The sequence below is a fragment of the Ahaetulla prasina genome, chromosome 4 (genome assembly GCF_028640845.1).
Source record: "Ahaetulla prasina isolate Xishuangbanna chromosome 4, ASM2864084v1, whole genome shotgun sequence".
In the NCBI taxonomy this organism is placed as follows: Eukaryota; Metazoa; Chordata; class Lepidosauria; order Squamata; family Colubridae; genus Ahaetulla; species Ahaetulla prasina.
The window spans coordinates 13236133-13256699 of NC_080542.1; the positions used below are offsets into that span (position 1 = coordinate 13236133).

The following is a 20567-nucleotide window of genomic DNA, read 5'->3' on the forward strand; positions in this document are numbered from 1 at the left end:
GTCTCTTTCCAATCCACAGTTCCAATCAACAATTAACGAAGGTATCCATTTTGTTTCTTTTTCTTAAAGCCACACTTTATTTTGCTTTTACTTTTTAATTTCTCCCAACAGTTCAATTTAAAGTCTATGCCCACTTTTATTAAATCCAACTCATCAGGGAAGAAGGAAGTCAGAGAAATTCCACCAAAGTTGTAGTTTCAAATCCCCCAGCTTTCTTTTTGTAATCAAAAAAAAAAAAAAAGTTTTAAAAGTCTCCAAACGTCTTCAGCTTTATTTGAGGTTTTTTCTTTTTCTTTTCCCCCCCATGCCTGGGGAATCTCCTGTTCAATTTTTTAAAAAGCCAATTTCCTTTCGGCACCACCGCTGCTGAGTCAAAGAGCTTTCCCTTGACCTCCGAGGAATTTGCCAGTTCCTCTTGGTCATCTGAGGTGCCTCTCCTTCTTCACTTCTCCTTCTTCACTGTCTCTACAGGACAGATCCTGTACAGCTGTTTGTCAACAGCGGTTTGTCAGCCCAGGAATTCGCAAAGCTTGACGAAGCTCGCTCTTCCCCATCCGTCTTGCTGCAACGCTTCCGGTCGACTTTATTTAATCCAAAGCTTTTTAACAAAGAAAACTGTAATAGATTCTATATCTGTCAATTATATTTCCCAAATATTATTCTTTTTTTTTTCATCTAAGTTTTGAGATGTGCAAGGTTTGAGATGTGAAATGTTCAAGTTACAAAGTCAACTATTTTTAATAAACAAAACTGTACATCTGCTAATAAGAATTTATGTTCCAAATATTCTCTTGATTTTTTGAGGGTTCAGTTGGACAATATTTCACGAATAAACCTGTCATCATCATCATCATCATCATCATCATCATCATCATCATCATTATTATTATTATTATTATTATTATTATTATTATTATTATTATTATTTGCATTTATATCCCGCCCTTTTCCAAAGACTCAGGGCGGCTTACACTATGTTAGCAATAGTCTTCATCCATTTGTATATTATATACAAAGTCAACTTATTGCCCCCAACAATCTGGGTCCTCATTTTATCTACCTTATAAAGGATGGAAGGCTGAGTCAACCTTGGGCCTGGTGGGACTTGAACCTGCAGTAATTGCAAGCAGCTGTGTTAATAACAGACTGTCTTACCAGTCTGAGCCATCAGACACCCTGTCATCACTGAATAACTGAACAAATTTAACTGCAATACTGATTGCATTTTGAATCTGTTGACCTTTATTAAAAAGAACACAAACCAATTGATTTGTTCTCCTAGTAACTTATTGCTGTCTCTCATTCAGTAGTACAAATCTTTTTTCAATTGTTGTAATGGACGACTGAGCTTTGTCTTAGTTTCCCATATTTAATCCAATGCTGCTTCCTTTCACAGACAGACACAGCCCATTTCATTGTGTAATGAGAAATGCCATTCAGGTTACAGAAAAAGCACCAAAGAAGGAGGAGAAAACTTTTGCTGCTATAATTGTACTCCATGTTCAGAAGGGAAGATCTCCAACCAGACAGGTAAAGCCTCATCAGAATATGATATATATTTCAGAATCTATATATATGTATAAATGGCTGTTTGTGTGTGTGTGTTCTAGCATAACTCTGGAATACCTCAAGCAATTTCAAACAAACTTGGTACATAGATGACTTATTCACTGGAAAGAAATACTGTGTGGGGTAAGACACCCTAAGACCCCTCGGGTTGTGTGTTCTGTTAAGATATAGCCTGTTGTGCCTTAAAATGGCTTCTACTGTGCAGCACAATGGAGTTGCCATGGTAGTACTCAAAGTACTCTGGTAAGGGGGGAAATCCAACATTAGAAATTATGTTTGGTCCAGACATTTTCAACAAAGCTCTGATTATTCTTGAGCACCATGGATCAGCTAGCAAAACAACAAGGTGGTATCATTTTACTTGATGCTTCTGGGGGCACAGGGAAATTTTTTTTAACTAATTTAATTCTCGCCGAAATCAGGGCGCAGGGTGAAGTTGCTCTTCCTGTCTAATACAGGATTGGGATAAATAAATACCCGAGCAACGCTCGGTTATCAGCTAGTATGAGATATATTTCAACCTTTGGACACCACATTCTATCTTTAGTGTCATATATAAAGATTCCCTTCCATTTATTTAAAACTCAGACCATGGAAATATATATCCCTTCCAAAACTATCAGAATTTGGATACCTTCTAAAGACGCTGGAGTACTTATAATCATCCAATGCAATCTCCAGGAGGAGTTTTAAAGATCTGTGGTTTCGTATACCTGATGATTACAAAGCCAGACAAAACCAGGCACATGTTGCTTCCTGTTGCTATCAGGCTGCAATTAAATGTTTACTTGTCTTTAAAACTGTCTTGAAAATTAGCATCAGCACTGGAAATAAAGGTTTCCATCTATAAAATCATGGTTTGTGTTAAGTTTGGGCAATGACGAGGCAGGAGACGATACAAGTGACAACAGCTCTGTAGTTTATTGTGATCCCAGCAAAAACCAACAGGCAAAAACCCCTCTTTAAATAGTATTTTGGCTGAGGCATCAGCCAATCAGCAACGTACATTTTCCTGCCCAAATTTCCCTCCTAAAATTCAAATACATTACACTCCTCCTCTCCCAGAACACATTGTACCATATTTACATAGTTTTTTGCATAACGTTTACATGTTATTTTTCCATGTAGTCACGCAGGTAGACAGGGCGTCTCCTAACTCTTTCTGACCTGTGCAATTCATTCCCTGGGAGTGAGTCGAGCTGGTCGGAGGGACTGTTTGTTCCTCCCAGCTCCTCCTCTGGGCCATCCGGCCCTGGATTATTGGCCCTGGATTATTGGCAGAGTCGTCCCTGCTGTCCTCTGGAGGAGCCGGTTGGCGTCGCTGGACTTCTTCAGACTCAGCTAAGTCCTCCGATTGCCTCGGGGTTGAGTTAGCTGTTGGTTCAAATATTGGGTAGTCAGGGTCTGGCTGTTTGGTTTCTGGATTGTTTTGTATTCTTTTTCATAATTGATCTATGTGGCGTCTCCACACTAGGTCATCCCCCATGTCCACTATGTATGACTTTGGGCCTTTCATTCCTACAGTTGTTCCCTTTAGCCACGCTGGGCCCTCACTATAGTTATGTGCCCATACCGGATCACCTGTTGTCATTGTTCTGGTTTTTTCCTTTGTGCCTTGGTACCCATCAGGGGAGTATGTTGGGTTTAACTGATCTAGGAGGCACCGGAGTCTTCTACTCATTAATAACTCCAATGGGCTGCGGCCGGTGGTCACACAGGGAGTTCTATATTGGACTGCCAAGAAGGTATCAATTTTGGATTGCCAATCTCCTGGGCTAATTCTAGATAGTGCTTCCTTGGCACTGCGTACGAAACGTTCTGCAAGTCCATTCGTCGCCGGGTGGAAAGGCGCCGAGAGGACATGTCGGATGCCCTCTTCTGCCAAGTACCCTTCAAACTGGGTGGCCGTAAATTGTGGGCCATTATCGGATACTAGAGTGTCGGGCAACCCGTGTGTCACAAATAGATGTCTCAATACTGTGATTACAGCTTCCGCTGTTGTGGTTTTCATAAGTAAAATTTCTAACCACTTCGAGTAGGCATCTACCACAATTAAGAAGATCTGCCCATGGAACGGCCCGGCAAAATCTATATGGATCCTGGACCAAGGACCCTGGCGTTTCTTCCAATCCCTTATGGGGGCTGTTGGGGGTAGTGGCCTTGATTCTTGACATGCTTGGCATTTCCCTACCCGGTCGCTAATGTTTTTATCCATTTGTGGCCACCACACGTAACTTCTCGCTAGGCTTTTCATCCTTACAATCCCCGGGTGGCCCACATGCAATAGTTCCAACACATGCCCTCGTAATTTTTCCGGAATAACCACTCTATCCCCCCATAACAGACAACCCCCTTGTACCGACAGTTCCGAACGCTTCTTTGTAAATTCTTTGAAACAATCCCCCGGGCCATCCCCTCTGCACCCAACCGATCACAGTTCTTATGACAATGTCTTTGTAAGATGCCCTAGTCACTTCTGTAGATGTGACTGGGCCAGAGTCCAAAGAGTCAATTAACAAGACGGGCGTCCCTGGGGTCGGGTCTTCAATACTCTCTGGCAACGGGCATCTACTTAAAGCGTCCGCATGTCCCAAATCCTTGCCCGGTCGGTGAGACAGTTTGTACGAATATGCTGCCAGGAAAATAGTCCAACGGGTCAGCCTGGGTGATAATGCAACCAGTGTTGGACGATCCCCCGACAATAGTCCCAATAAAGGTCTGTGGTCTGTGACTATTTCAACTTGTCGCCCAAACAGGTACTCGTGGAATTTTTTAACCCCAGAAACTATAGCCAGGGCTTCCCAGTCTAGTTGGCTATAGTTCCTTTCCGCTGCGGACATCGTGCAGGAAAAATATGCGATAGGGGCTTCTGAACCATTTGGTAACCTGTGGCTGAGGACAGCCCCTAACCCATAGGGTGATGCATCACAAACTAGTACTAGTGGCAATGTCCCATTGTACTGAATAAGAAGGCTATCGCTGGACAAGAGATTCTTAACTCCTTCAAATGCCTTAGCCTCAACCCTGCCCAAAGTCCAAACAGCTTTTTTCGCTAGCAGTTTATGTAGCGGTTCGGCTACCGTTGCCTTATTTTTTAAAAATACCGCATAGAATTTACAAGCCCCAAAAATGCTTGTAATTCTGTTTTGTTTTTTGGGGTTGGGGCCTTTCTAATGACTCGCACTTTGCTCTCCGTTGGGTGGATGCCTTCCTTGTCTATCTGGTAACCCAAGAATTCTACAGATTCAACTCCTATCTGGCATTTGTTGAGTTTAACCTTAAGCCCCGCAGACCTGAAAATGCCCAAAACCTTCTGCAATTTGACCCCTAGTTCTTCCAAGTTTTCTGCCGATACCAGTACATCGTCGAAATATGGAACTACTCCTGGTAGACCTTGTAGGAGTCGCTCCATTAGGTTTTGGAATAACTTGGGGGCTACACTAACTCTGAACTGAAGTCGAGTGCATTTAAAAGCACCCCGATGTGTGACAATCATCTGCGCTTCAGCCGTTCCGTTGTCTACCGGTAATTGCTGTTTGGACTTTGGCCAGATCGAGTTTGGCAAAGACCTGTCCCTGCCCTAACGAGTGCAACAAATGTTGCACTACGGGAATGGGGTAAGCACTCTTTTGCAATGCTTTGTTAAGCGTTGCCTTATAGTCAGCACAAATCCGGACTGATCCGTCCGGTTTGACTGGGGTCACTATTGGTGTCTCCCATTTTGCATGGTCGACGGGGATTAGTATTCCCTGGCTTACTAATTTGTCTAGTTCCCTGTCAATCTTGGGTTTTAGGGTGAACGGGACCCTCCTAGCCTTTAATCTAATGGGAGCCACCTGGGAGTCCAAATTGAATGAGATGGGGGTCCCCATGTACTTGCCCAGGCAGCCTTGGAAAACGTCCTCAAATTCTCTCAACAATTCGTCCTTCAGGTTGACTCCGCTTCTGTGAACCCCGGTTACTTCCATGCCCAAGGCTCTGAACCAGTCCAGACCTAGCAAACTGGGCAGGTTTCCATCTATGATGGTGATCGGCAGGGTTTTCCTGAATTGTCCATATTTCACTCTGATGGATGTGACTCCTCGAACAGGGATTCGGTTCCCCTGGTAGTCTTGCACTCTCAGCTTTTGGGGTTGCAGCTGGTGTTTCGTGACGTCTGGCAGGTCCTTTGCGATTGTGTCCCAAGACATAATTATGACTGATGAGCCGGTATCCACCTCCATTTTACACTGCACTCCTTCGATGTATGTCTTGGTGAATATTTTCTTTTCTAGCCGTGTCGATGCGTGGCCCACTCTCACAGTGGTCTGATTCAACTTCGCGCCTTTTTTGAATTGGCCAATCCCTGGCCGCTTCGCTGAACCGGCGCCCTGTTGATTGGCTGGTTTGAATCTTTGGCGGGAAGGTTGGGAGGCTCGACAGGCCTGAGCTATGTGTCCGCCGCTTTGGTGGACATCTCGTGTGCCCTGGCCTCATCCAGGGCTATCGCCAGGGTTAGGTTGCTTTTTGACAGCAGCCGCCTCTGTAGTCGGATGTCCTTGACCCCACAAATGAGTTGTTCTAATAGAGAATCCTCCAAGTCTCTATACTCACAGTGGTTTGCGGCTTTCCCTAATGCGGCCATGTACACGCTTATCGATTCGTCCTCTCACTGAACTCTTTACCTCAACTCGAACCGTTGTACAAACTTTGATGGCACCGGCGCGTAGTATACTCGTAGTGTCATCTGTAGCGTTTGCCATGGCACCGACTGTACTGGCTTTGGTTCTGACAGCGATTCGGCGGTATCGAAGACTTCTGGCCCACAGTGGCTCAGGAAGTAAGCGCGCTTCCGATTATCTGATACTCCTTGCAGTTTGTTAGCTTCGAGGAAACACTCGAAACGAACCATGTACGACCCCCATTTTTCCTTGGCTGGGTCGAATGGCGCTGGCGGCGTATAGCTAGACATCGCTATGTATCCGCTCTTAATACTGGCTGGGTTTTAAACTAAGTCGCTCCTTCAGCTCTTTTCCTAGTCTCACTGCCTTCAAAATCCCACCTCGTCGCCAATGTTAAGTTCGGGCAATGATGAGTCAGGAGACGATACAAGTGACAACAGCTCTGTAGTTTATTGTGATCCCAGCAAAAACCAACAGGCAAAAACCCCTCTTTAAATAGTATTTTGGCTGAGGCATCAGCCAATCAGCAACGTGCATTTTCCCGCCCAAATTTCCCTCCTAAGATTCAAATACATTACAGTTTGTATCCCTGAATCTCTGGAAATATTGAATTGATCAGACTTGGACATTCTAATTTTACAAAAACAACAACAACCAACCAACCAACCAAACAAACAAACAAACAAAAAACCCCATCCTGCTTGGAGCTCCCTATATTTGGATGCTACTTTAATAATTTGTGGTTCCTTGTTTAGGACACATAATGTTTCCATCAGTCTAAGACTGTGAATCTAAATGTAGATTGTCCACTGATCCTCATCCTCATCCTACATTCCTACATTCTAGGAATCTTCTTGAAGTATCACAACACTCCCATTGTCAAAGCCAACAACTGCAGCCTCTCCTACATCCTCCTCATCTCCCTTCTCCTCGCCTTCTTTTCACCCTGCTGTTTATTGGTCAACCCAGAAGTATCACTTGTCTTCTTTGACAAACTGCCTTTGGCATCATCTTCTCAGTGGCGGTTTCTTGTATGTTGGCCAAAACAATCACAGTGGTTCTTGCATTCATGGCAACTAAGCCAGGATCAAAGATGAGGACGTGTTTTGGAAAACGACTAGCCCTTTCTGTCATTGTTTTCTGTTCCCTTGAACAAACACTACTTTGTGTAGTCTGGCTTTCCACCTCTCCCGCCTTCCCAAATGTTGACATGAAATCTCTTAGCACTGAAATCATTCTGGAATGTAATGAAGGATCTGTTGTGATGCTTTATTGTATATTGAGCTTCATGGGCCTTTTGGCTATGGCCAGTTTTGTTGCAGCTTTCCTAGCCAGGAAACTACCAAACACTTTCCAGGAAACCAAATCCATCTCTTTCAGCATGCTGATCTTTTGCAGCGTCTGGTTGTCCTTAGTACCTGCCTACATGAGTACCAAAGGCAAATATATGGTGGCTGTGGAGATCTTTGCCATCTTGGCCTCCAGTGGGGGATTACTGATTTGTATCTTTCCCCCAAAATGCTATATCATTGTGTTGAGGCCTGAGCTCAATAGAAAAGAGCATCTGATAAAAAGAATCAATTAAATGGCATTCTTTGTGGTTACTTTTTTCATGAAACATGCTAATATTTTCCCTACATCTTCAGTACAAATTTAAGATGCATTTTTCTATACATACATTCAATATATGAATGTGCATTTCAAATGTACAGAAGATAACTCTTAGTAATAAAGCAGGTACTGATCTCTCAAAAGAGATTTTAGAAAGTCCTTGTGAGGAACTTTTATTGTGTATCCATTCTTCTATACATAGAAAAATTCATAGTCTTCTTCATTGGCTAAAGCAGCAAAGAGAGAGTTTTTCTCATGGTTCAATATACACCCACTAGAATGACCATAAACATTTCTGGTACAAAAATGTAAAAAAAGAAACAAATAAACACAGGTAGTTTCTGAAAGTGTTCAAAATCTGTTAAATGGCATTATTATGTTTATTTTCTTTCATGAAAGGTAGATGCCAACTAGAATGATCATTGGGATTTCTTATACAAGAATAATAGAGCAGTATACTATTGCTGGATTGGTTTCTCATATTAACACCATTTTTAATACAATCAAATGCAATTTCTGCTTCAAGATGGCACCACCAATGGCAGCCAGGGTGAATTGTTCTCTATCAGTTTTGATGTTTCTACTTGTACACCTGTCTGCTTTGGTACAGCAATTAAACAAATTCAACAGATATTTAGGACTTCAGAGAAAACAATTGCAACCAGACTACTTTCTTTTGAGGACCTGTGCACTGCATGAGCCAGAAGAAGGTTGAGAAAATACCCATAGACCACTCACATCCTGGACATAAACTTATCTCCTCAGGATGCTACTGCAGGGCATTGCATGCCAAAATAACATTTCCCTCCTGTGCTATAAGGCAGTAAAACACATAATTTTCACAGCACTGTATGGATATGGATATCCTATGGATCCTATGGATATCTAACCTGTAGACTCTATTAATATTGTCGTCTTTTCTATTATGTATTCCTATTGGTATCATATGACTATCACTTGGTTGCTTGTATCTTATGATCTATGATTCATCACCCTGTTGCTTATGTATATACTAGGGTAGATTCCTTGTGCGTCCAATCACACTTCATGAATAAATAATATGCTATTCTATTGTCTTTTTGAAATATCCTTAACAAGACAGGGTTGGTGAGTGAATCCAGGGGTAATTTAAAAAGTCTATCTTATTATTGATTTGTATTTCATATTTCTTAATAAACCATCTCCCTCAAAGAAAGGTAGCTTGGCCCTGTGTCATTTCATGTAGGAATTATCATCATGTCATGTTTATAGATTATTACCAACAACTGAAATTGGACCTGGAAGCAAATTGGCACCGAGAGAGGCTTTGGACTGTGTACAATATACCAGGTTGGGGTATGGAATGGTCTGATGTGATGGGGTAAGCCAATTCCATAGGTAGCCTGGCCCTATGTCATGTCACGTAGGACTTTATAGGTGATTACCAATCCTTGAATTAGAACCAAAAGCAAATTGATACCCAGTGCAGTTTGTGGAATAAGGGTGCATTTGGAATGCATAAGAGCACCTGCGTGTCTACCGTTCCTGTCCTAATGTTCCCTTTAGTTGTATTCATTTTATGTTTCCAATTTATGCTTATATATATTATTTAATATGTATCTGATTTGACAAAATAAATAAATAAATAAATAAATAAGCATGTTTATATATGGGCACACAGAAGCTTCTATAGCTTCTGGGTTCTTTTCAAGGGTAATCCCACGTAGAGCGCATTGCAATAGTCCAATTGGGAGGTGACCATGGCATGAGTGACCAAATGCCAATCCTCCATCAGGAAGAGTGGTAAGTGGCACATAACACCTAGTTGGGCCAAGGGTCTCCTGGCCACACCTGCCAGCTGCTCTTTGACCAGGAGCTGTGAGTCCAAGAAAACAGCAAAGCTAATGCATTGTGTTTCTCTTGTGGATCAGGAATCAGACAAGTTTGAATGATTGTTTAGAAACTTGATAAAAAGGGACATGTTGAGATGACAGAACTAAAGTTCTCTGAGGCTGTGGAAAGTTCCATAAGAAACCATAAGGCTGGGGCAGTTGTGTGTTTCAATTTTTTTTTTACTACCGGTTCTGTGGGTGGGGTTTGGTGGGGTTGGTAAGGGAAGGATACTGTAAAATCTCCATTCCCACCCCACTCCAGGGGAAGATTATTGCAAAATCCCCATTTCCTCCCGATCATCTGGGACTCGGGAGGCAGAGAATAGATGTGGGCAGGGCCAGTCAAAGGTGGTATTTACCGGTTCTCCAAACTTCTCAAAATTTCCGCTATCGGTTCTCCAGAACTGGTCAGAACCTGCTGAAACCCACCTCTGGGATGAGGGGTTGTGCCTGTGACCTTATCTGCTGTATATCAGCCTTACTCTGTGTTCAGAGATCTTCCAGCTTGAGAAAATATTCACTTTTCCTCAGCTGAATAAATGCATTTGGCTCATTAAAGGACATCAGGATTCCAACTCATTATTTTTACTGAGCAATACCTGAACCTTGCTTAACCATCTGGGGTAGTACAACCCTATCCAGGACTGAATATCATAAACTCCTGGATGCAGACTGGCCTATCCACAGCCAGTCTAGCTTATTAGATGTCTGTTGTCCACAGTCTCTGGGTAGAATGAAAAGGTGACTACTGCACCAGTCACTTCACTCAGGATAGAGATAGATAGCTGGGTGTCATCAGCATATAGGTGATACCTTCTGCTGTGGGGATAGATGATCTCGCCCATCAGAAAGGTTGGTTTTGCAAATTGCATTCAACCAAATTGTAGGTTGTTTTATGGCCTAGGGGTTACTAGTAAAACAGGCAATAGGACTTGTTCAGCCACACACAACACTCCTCCCAAGCAACAGGTCAATTTAGATGACTGATGAATATAAAAATTAGGTTTTACAACTGTGACAAGAAAGGTTGTAAAATGGGACAAAACTCACTTAACACCTAACTCACTTAACAACAGAAATGTTGGGCTCAATTGTAGTCATAAATAGAGGACTACCTGTATTGAGTTCAATGGAATATGACCTTATGGACCACATTACAACATTCTTCTTGGCAAGTGGGTATGAGACAAAGTTAACACCAGTGTAGTAAACACATGTTACAGGACTATTTGAATTAATTATTATCTTCATAGAAAATTGTCAAGTCCCTTTCCCAGAACCCCGAAGGCCCTGTGAGTACTTGTGATTCTATGAAAATTAAAGTGTGGTTATTTAAATAAACCCTGCTGATTGTCAAACCTGGAATTAAAATGCTATGACTCAGTGGACCAGTGTGTATTCTCCACTGTCTTAGTTTGCAACTGATACTTAACTTTCAGACTTTGAAGCTATTCTGTGGAGGAGATGGAATATTGTTTTTCAAAAGAATTTTCCAAGAAACAAAGAATCAAACATTTGTGATGGTAACATTTTGGGTACTCATATTACATTTGCTCCTTAAGAATATCTGCAAAGTTTGTTTTGCACAGTGTAGTAGCAATGATCCAAGCATCATTCTTCATAAATATTATCAACCAGGAGAACTCATTATTGGTGCTATAGTTTCTCAGTACATGGTTGCTTCCGAAGAGACTAAATTCAGAAGACATCCCTTTCATGATATCATCCCCGAGTTCTTGTAAGTAGCTGAAATTTGAAAGCAATAGGGTGATCCTACTCTGGTAAAAATTGAGAGAAGTAGTATTAAGATTTAGTAATTGCTAATGTTTTGTTGCTATGAGGAAGAAAGGAGGGAAGGAGCGAAGGGAGGAAGGAAAGGAGGAAGGAGAGGAGCAAGGTAGGGAAGGGAAGGGAAGGGAATGGAAGGAAAAGAAAGGAAAGGAAAGGGAAGGAAAGGAAAGGAAAGGAAAGGAAAGGAAAGGAAAGAAAAGGACATCAGAGTGGTTGGTTTGTTGGTGTTGTTTTTAGTTGTGAAGTTGTGTCCAACCCACTGCGACCCCATTGACAACATTCCTCCAGGCCTTCCTGTCCTCCACCATCCACTGGAGTCCATTTAAGTTCATGCCTAGTGCTTCAGTGACTCCGTCCAGCCACTTCATTCTCTGTTGTCCCCTTCTTCTTTTGCCCTCAATCTTCCCCACTATTAGGCTCTTCTCCAGTGAGACTTTCCTTCTCATTAAGTGCAAGCATCTTTTATTTTCTTGGCTGCTTTGGTTGGTTTGATATCCACATTATTTTTGTCTGTTAATCTAAAGGAACCTGTACAGTTTTGGTACTTCAGCAACAAAAAAGGTTTCTACTTTTAAATATTTTCCAGTGAAAGGTAAATAGAAAGTGCTCTTCCTATTTGCATCACTGTTTCTTTCCTGCTTTGTTTGTGTGTAAGAGAGAGAGAAGAGGAGAAAGAATATCTATATTTATCTATTTAATGTGTGTGAGTAAATTTACTAGCTTTTAATATTTATACAATATTTTGTACATCGTGCTACGTCAAATCACTGTTTCTTGATATCTGTCTTAGTTCAGCATGAAGTTAGCAGACATATATTGTATTAAAATGCAGCACATATTTCCTCGGAAGCAACTTGACAGTATCTATTTCTGATTTTTGAATTTCACTCTAGTTCAGTGACTCAAGCCTACCAACATGTCGTAGCCTTGGTGTTTGCAGTAAAGGAGATTAATGAAAATGCCCAGATCTTAACCAATGTCACCTTAGGATTCAAGATCTATAACACCTATTATAATGCAAGATATACTTATGCAGCCACAATGGAATTACTCTCGACACCAAGCAGGTTCATTCCTAACTATAAATGTGACCTCCAAAATCATCTGATGGCTGTTATTGGGGGTCCAAACTCTTATGAGGTTCAGTACATGGCAAGCATCTTGACCAATTACAAAATTGCACAGGTAACTGGCTTTCATGAAAGAATAATTGCTTGAAAATAATATTTGATAAATAGCATTTCATTAAATAATATTTAATATTGGTTAATAAAATCATATTCAGTTACCTTTATTGATTACCCTTTAAGCCATATCAGAATAGAATAGAATAGAATAGAATAGAATAGAATAGAATAGAATAGAATTTTTATTGGCCAAGTGTGATTGGACACACAAGGAATTTGTCTTGGTGCAGATGCTCTCAGTGTACATAAAAGAAAAGATATGTTCATCTAGGGACAACATTTACAACACAATTGATGGTCAATATATCAATATAAATCATAAGGCTTGCCAGCAACAAAGTTTCAGTCATACAGTCATAAGTGGAAAGAGATTGGTGATGGGAACTATGAGAAGATTAATAGTAATGCAGATTTAGTAAATAGTTAGACAGTGTTGAGGGAATTATTTGTTTAGCAAAGTGATGGCCTTCGGGAAAAAACTGTTCTTGTGTCTAGTTGTTCTGTTGTGCAGTGCTCTATAGCATCGTTTTGAGGGTAGGAGTTGAAACAGTTTATGTCCTGGATTTGAGGGATCTGTAAATATTTTCACGTCCCTTTTCTTGATTAGTGCAGTATACAGGTCCTCAATGGAAGGCAGGTTGGTAGCAATTATTTTTTCTGCAGTTCTAACTATCCTCTGAAGTCTGTGTCTTTCTTGTTGGGTTGCAGAACCGAACCAGACAGTTATAGAGGTGCAAATGACAGACTCAATAATTCCTCTGTAGAACTGAATCAGCAGCTCCTTGGGCAGTTTGAGCTTCCTGAGTTGGCGCAGAAAGAACATTCTTTGTTGTCCTTTTTTGATGATGTTCTTGGTGTTAGCTGTCCATTTTAGATCTTGCGATATGATAGAACCTAGAAATTTACTGTTGATACTGTGTTGTCTAGTATTGTGAGAGGTGGAAGTATGGAAGTCTCCTAAAGTCTACCACCATTTCTACGGTTTTGAGTGTGTTCAGTTCCAGATTGTTTTGGTTGCACCACAAGGCTAGTCGTTCGACCTCTCCTCTATATGCGGATTCGTCATTGTCTCGAATGAGACCGATCACTGTTGTGTCATCTGCGAACTTCAGTAGCTTAACAGATGGATCGTTGGAGATGCAGTCATTGATATACAGAGAGAAGAGAAGTGGGGAGAGCACACAGCCTTGGGGGGGCCCTGTGCTAATTGTACAGGTATTTGATGTGATCTTGCTTAGCTTCACCTGCTGCTTCCTGTTTGTTAGGAAGCTTGTGATCCACTTACAAGTCTGTTCCGGTACCTGTAGCTGGTTTAGCTTAGTTAGAAGAATGTCTGGAATGATGGTATTGAATGCTGAACTAAAGTCTACAAAAAGGACCCTTGCATAGGTCTTTGGAGACTCAAGATGTTGTAGGATGTAGTGCAGAGCCATATTAACAGCATCATCTGTTGATCTATTTGCTCGGTATGCAAATTGCAAGGGGTCTAACAGCGGATCCATGATGGTTTTCAAGTAGGAAAGCACTAGCCTTTCAAAGGTTTTCATGACTACAGATGTTAAAGCAACTGGTCTGTAGTCATTCAGTTCCTTGATGGTGGGCTTCTTCGGCACTGGGATGATGGTAGAGCGTTTGAAGCAAGAAGGAACATAGCACATCTCTAGTGATTTATTGAAAATATGGGTAAAGATGGGGGCCAATTGGTCAGCACAGACTTTTAAGCAAGAAGGAGTTATCTTGTCTGGGCCTGGAGCTTTTCCTGGCTTTTGTCTGTGAAATAGGTCCTGCACTTCCTTTTCTGTGATCACTAGGGGTTGTGAACAAAATGAAATGGGGTCAGTTGTAGGAGGCTTGGCTGTTGTTGACATGTCTGAGATGGGTGTTGTAGAGATAGGTGACTGTAGTTTCCTTTGAAACCTGCAGTAAAACTCATTCAGGTCATCTGCCAGTTGTTGATTACCTACAGCCTGGGAAGGAGGTTTGCCATAGCCGGTGATATTTTTAAGAGTTTTCCACATGTTTGCTGGTTCATTTGCTGAAAACTTATTCTTTAGCTTTTCAGAGTAGCTTTTTTTTCCTGCTCTGATCTCCCTTGTTAGTGCATTTCTGGCCTCATTGTACAGCATTTTATTCCCTTTTCTGTAGGCTTCCTCTTTGGAATGTCGTAGCTGCTTAAATTTAGGTGTGAACCAAGGTTTGTTGTTACTGTATATTCGCAAGTTCCTTGTAGGTACACATAGGTCTTCACAGAAGCTGACATATGATGTTACAGTATCTGTGAGTTCATCCAGGTCTGCAGAGGTATCTTCAAAGATATTCCAATTAGTGCAGTCAAAGCATGCCTGCAGCTTTAATTTTGCCTCCTCCGTCCAGGTCTTCACTGATTTAATTGCACACACAAAAGAACACAAGGAGCAAATACATATCACCATTAAAATCTTATACAAGCAATTTAAAATAAAAGTAGGGTAAAATACAATAGTTACAGGATTAGATACAATATAATTTGATACATAAATATATAAAATAGATTAAAATGACATACAATTATATTTCAATGTCACCCTTACAATCTACCCCAATCAATCCCACATATGCAGATCTCAACCAACCATTTTGTTGAAGTACTGTGCAGTGTTAAATGTAATTTTTAAGTCCTGGCCACAAGTAAAGTAAGTTGTTTTGATATGGGGATCCCAATGGTTCATTCATTTGGTATATGGACCAAGGTACCTGTCTCTCACCCCCTTATAGAATCAACAGTCAAATAGGATGTGAGCCAGGTCTTCTACCTCTGCCACTCCGCAAATGAAGAGACACTAATTGTAGGGTATAGAATGGAATCTCCCATATCTGACCATTGTGTCAAGCTGTTCGAATCACTCTCACGTAAATATCTCCCTAAGATGTTTTGGCAGTTATAACTTCAAATAGCTGCCAACTTGAAAAGTATGTTTGTATTTGCTCAGCCATTTAAAGTTACCCACCTTACTAAGGATAGCTATATCATTTTGTGCTTCTTTTTTTGAATTGTTCTCCTGTTACGTAAGAGACAGGAAGACCACTGCTTCTTACAAAATTTGTTATTTTGGTGAATATTGTATATTTATATCTTCCAATCTTAATATTTAATGATCATTTGTTACATAACATCAGTTAGAGCATTAATGTGAATTGGATTACACTGTACCTTACAAAGGAAACTTGACCTTGAAATGTTTTTATGAGAGGGTGGGAATGAGACGCTTCTTTTCTTCTTGGTTTCCTTCAAAAAAATTTTTAGCTTGGCTATTGCTCTGCTCCAGAGATGAGTACCCAAGATACTTTCTTCCACTGGATGTTCCCAAATAAAATTCAACAGCACAGGGGGATTCTCTATCTTCTATTGCATTTTGGATGGACATGGATTGGGGTGTTATATATTGATATTGGGAAACAGACACAGGTATTACTACAAAATGTGCTTCCCTTGTTTTCGAAAAATGGCATCTGCTTTGATTTCATCAGAAAACTGGCTGATGGCTACCTCAATGACTTTGACGAAATAGTAGAAGTGATTCATGAAACATTATTTTTTCTCTTGACCCGTACTTCTAATACGGTGATTGTTCAAGGTGAATTTCCAACTATAGCAACTTTAAGTTATTACTTCAAAGCAGCTGAATTTTTGGTAACGTCAGAATATTTGAAAGTCTGGATTATGACATCAGATGTTGATTATGTATCCATTCCCCAGCAAAGGGGTTGGGATTTAAATTTCCTTCATGGATCTTTATCCTTGGCTGTTAATTTCAAAGATGTTTCTGGCTTCCATCAGTTTCTTCAAGCAAGAAACCCTGCTTTGGAGAAGGAAGATGGCTTCCTAAGAGAAACCTGGCAACAGGTATTTAATTGTGTCTTCTCTAGTTTCACCGGAGACCATATGAGAGAGGACATTTGCACTGGAGATGAGCAGCTAGGGACTCTCCCTATGTCGGTGCTTGAGATGAGAATGACTGCTCACAGTTACAGTGTCTACACAGCTGCATATTCCATTGCATATGCTTTGCATGCCATGTACTCTTCTATGGACAACCAAAAGGGAATTGCAAATGGATGGAGACAGGAAGTTCATCAACAGTCGTGGAAGGTAATCCTTTGCATGAACTAGTAAAGGCATTTGCAGCATCCTTACCTTGCAGACACAAAACCATAGAGTTGGAAATGACCTTAAAGGTCCTTCTCATCCAATACCTGCCTCTTTCCTAATTTCTTTCCATAGAGTAGCTGTAACAAGGAATACTAAAAAGATCTAGACATGGTTATATTCCTGCAGACTACCTAAAAGTGGAAAGATACTTCTTCTGGTTCAAAAAGTGGCAATGTATTTCTAACTTTATCATATTTTCTCGGATTTTTTTTTAAAAAATCTTAAATCTTATGATAATGCTATGATATTGTCGATACTACCTTGGTGAATCCTTTGTGTTGGCGTGAGAATTTAGAAAGTTCTTATTTCCTTGTATTATTTATAATCGTCAGAATTTCAACTGCTGCTCTGTGGGCTAGTTTGTTTCCTTTGATACATAAAACAAAAGGCAATAAAGTGTCAAACATTGAACCTAAATTTGCCATGAATCAGCTGTGGAATTAATCAGTTCCACAGTTAGGTTAATTGTTGAGTATTTGCTGGTCTTTGAAAATTCATTTTGCAGAATTAAACCATATCGAATAAATAGTTCAATTTCTTTTAGTCTTTCAGAATGAAAGATCTATTTTTTCAATATACTTTTCCTGTTTTTTTTTTGTTCCACTTATATCATCAGGGAAGTCATGGCATATCTTGATGTCAATTATCAGTAGAGAACCCTCCCTCCTCATACCTAGGAGTTAATATGTATAGCATATGAATAGTAATCAAACAAATTGCAACGAAAAAGGAATATATTAAACGTTTCTTTTCTTACTCTCATTTAGATGCATCGCTTTCTTAGATATGTCTCATTTAATGACAGTAACGGAAGAACTATTTCTTTTGACCAAAATGGAGAGTTGGTAGGAGGGTTTGATATCATTAACTGGATCACATTTTCAAATCAGTCTTTTCTTAGAGTCAAAATTGGAAAGATGGACACAGAAACACCTTTAGACCGACTGTTGACTATTTCCGAAAAAGTCATTGTGTGGCCAACCCAGTTTGGACAGGTAGAATCCATGTCATTTCAAGACCACTTTATCTAAAGTTCAAATCGCTTCAATACTCAGCTTACAAAACTGAATCATTATTAACAAAGACAACAGCCATAGTTTCTACATCTGTCAGTTAGAATTCTTTCCCCAAAATATTATTCTTTTTTTCCCTCTTATCTAAGGTTTCAGGCTCACAATGTTCACGATACAAAGTAAACTATTATTAATAAATAAAACAGTACAGCTGCCAATTAGTATTGATATTCCAAATATTCTCTTCATTTTTTTGTCAGTTGGACAATATAAGTTTGTCATCACTGATGAACTGAACAAATCTAATTACAATGTTGATTGCATTTTGAATTTGTTGCCCTTTAATTAAAGGGAATACAAATATATTCATCTGTTCTCCTAGTAACTTATTGCTGTCCCTCATTCAATAGTACAAATCTTTTTCAGTTGTTATAATGCACAACTTTTTCTTAGCTTTCCATATTTAATCTAATGCTGCTTCATTTCACGGACAGACCCAGCCCATTTCATTGTGTAATGAGAAATGCCATTCAGGTTACAGAAAGAGCACAAAAGAAGGACAACACTTTTGCTGCTATGATTGTATTCCATGTTCAGAAGGGAAGATCTCCAACCAGACAGGTAAAAGCCTTTTCAGAATATTGGATATATTTCAACTTTTAGACACATACTATCTTTAGTATCATATATAAAGAATTGGATTTTAACCACCAATATAGCAAATTAAAGAGATGGAGACATCAATTTATAAATACAAACCCCTTTTTTTTGCATTATGCACTATAATCCTTATCAGACTGATAGTAATTTTAATTGATAGTAAGTCAGTGATTGCATTTCACCAATTGGTTGATGATTAAAAAGAGTGGACCTCACCTGAATGTACCTGAATGCAGTTTTCTCATTAGAAAAACACCTGAATGTGTTTGTTGCACAAATACAGCTGAGAAACCTAACAATACCTTAGACTTAAAATAACTTTATTGTCACGTTGAATGTATACTAATCTGCATACATTAAAACAAATTTTCATTGCATACAGCTCTCAAATGGTCTCCTCTTCCTATATACATAAAAATGTACATGTAGATTTACATAAAAATGAAAAAATAAATAAACAAATAGACAAATAAATAAGCAAGCAAACAAACATATACCTACATATATTATATGACACGGAGAAACATCACAGTCCAATATACATGTATAAAGCAAGACAATTTAATTTTGCAAGTTGACCAGACAGATGGCCTAAGTAATAAAGCTGCTATAGAATCAGGTAGTCCTGCTAGAAATACATCGAAACTTTCTCCCAGGGGGGAGCATGAAGTGGGTGTGTGGGGTCTCTAACAATGCTTTGTGCTCTAAGCACATAATGCTTAAAAGCAGTATCTTGAATAACAGGAAGTCTCCTTCCTATAATCCTCTCTGCTGTCCTTATCACATGATAGTAACTTACAACTAATATTTACAAGCTAACAAACTAATTACAAACTAACTAACTACAAACTAACTAATGCTAAGTAATAGCACTTAGACTTATATACCATTTCAAAGTGTTTTACAACCCTCTCTAAGCAGTTTACAGAGTCAGTGTATTGCTTCCAGAAATCTAAGTTCCCATTTTCCTGACTTTGAAAGGGGGAAGTCAGAGCCAACTTGAGAGAGTTAGGACTGAACTGCTGACAGTTGGCCAAGTAAACTTTCTTAAGGGGGAAAATATAGAGAAATGTTGTAAGTATCTTGATTTAATATACACTGTTGCTTTTTCAGACATGGATGATTGCGTTCAATGCCCAGATGATCATTACCCAAATAAAGACCGTGATTCATGCATTCCCAAACGTATCAGTTACCTATCTTACAAAGATAATTTGGGGACCAGCTTGGCCACAATGGCTCTTGTGTTTTCTTTTACTACAATTTACATTCTAGGAATCTTCCTGAAGTATCACAACACTCCCATTGTCAAAGCCAACAACCGCAGCCTCTCCTACATCCTCCTCATCTCCCTTCTCCTCGCCTTCCTTTCTTCCCTGCTGTTTATTGGTCGACCCAGAAGTATCACTTGTCTTCTTCGACAAACTGCCTTTGGCATCATCTTCTCAGTGGCAGTTTCTTGTATGTTGGCCAAAACAATCACAGTGGTTCTTGCATTCATGGCCACTAAGCCAGGATCAAAGATGAGGACGTGGGTTGGAAAACGACTGGCCCTTTCTGTCATTTTTTTCTGTTCCCTTGTACAGACACTACTTTGTGTAGTCTGGCTTTCCACCTCTCCCCCCTTTCCAAACGTTGACATGGAATCTCTTAGCATTGAAATCATTCTGGAATGTAATGAAGGCTCTGTTGTGATGCTTTATTGTACATTGAGCTTCATGGGCCTTTTGGCTATTGTCAGTTTTCTTGCAGCTTTCCTAGCCAGGAAACTACCAGATACTTTCCAGGAAACCAAATCCATCACTTTCAGCATGCTGATCTTTTGCAGCGTCTGGTTGTCCTTCGTACCTGCCTACATGAGTACCAAAGGCAAATATATGGTGGCCGTGGAGATCTTTGCCATCTTGGCCTCCAGTGGGGGATTACTGGTTTGCATCTTTTCCCCAAAATGCTATATCATCGTCTTGAGGCCTGACCTCAATAGAAAAGAGCATCTGATAAAAAGAATCAATTAA

General features: G+C 40.1%; 1 protein-coding gene across 1 annotated transcript; it reads left to right on the forward strand.

The window, feature by feature from the left end:
- The first annotated feature begins 1422 nt into the window (after window positions 1-1422).
- On the forward strand, window positions 1423-20567 carry LOC131197930 (vomeronasal type-2 receptor 26-like). Its single transcript, XM_058182432.1, has 7 exons — window positions 1423-1530; window positions 11302-11450; window positions 12397-12688; window positions 15974-16819; window positions 17647-17874; window positions 18387-18513; window positions 19666-20567. The coding sequence occupies exons 1-7, from the start codon at window positions 1423-1425 to the stop codon at window positions 20565-20567; spliced, it is 2652 nt and encodes an 883-aa protein (XP_058038415.1).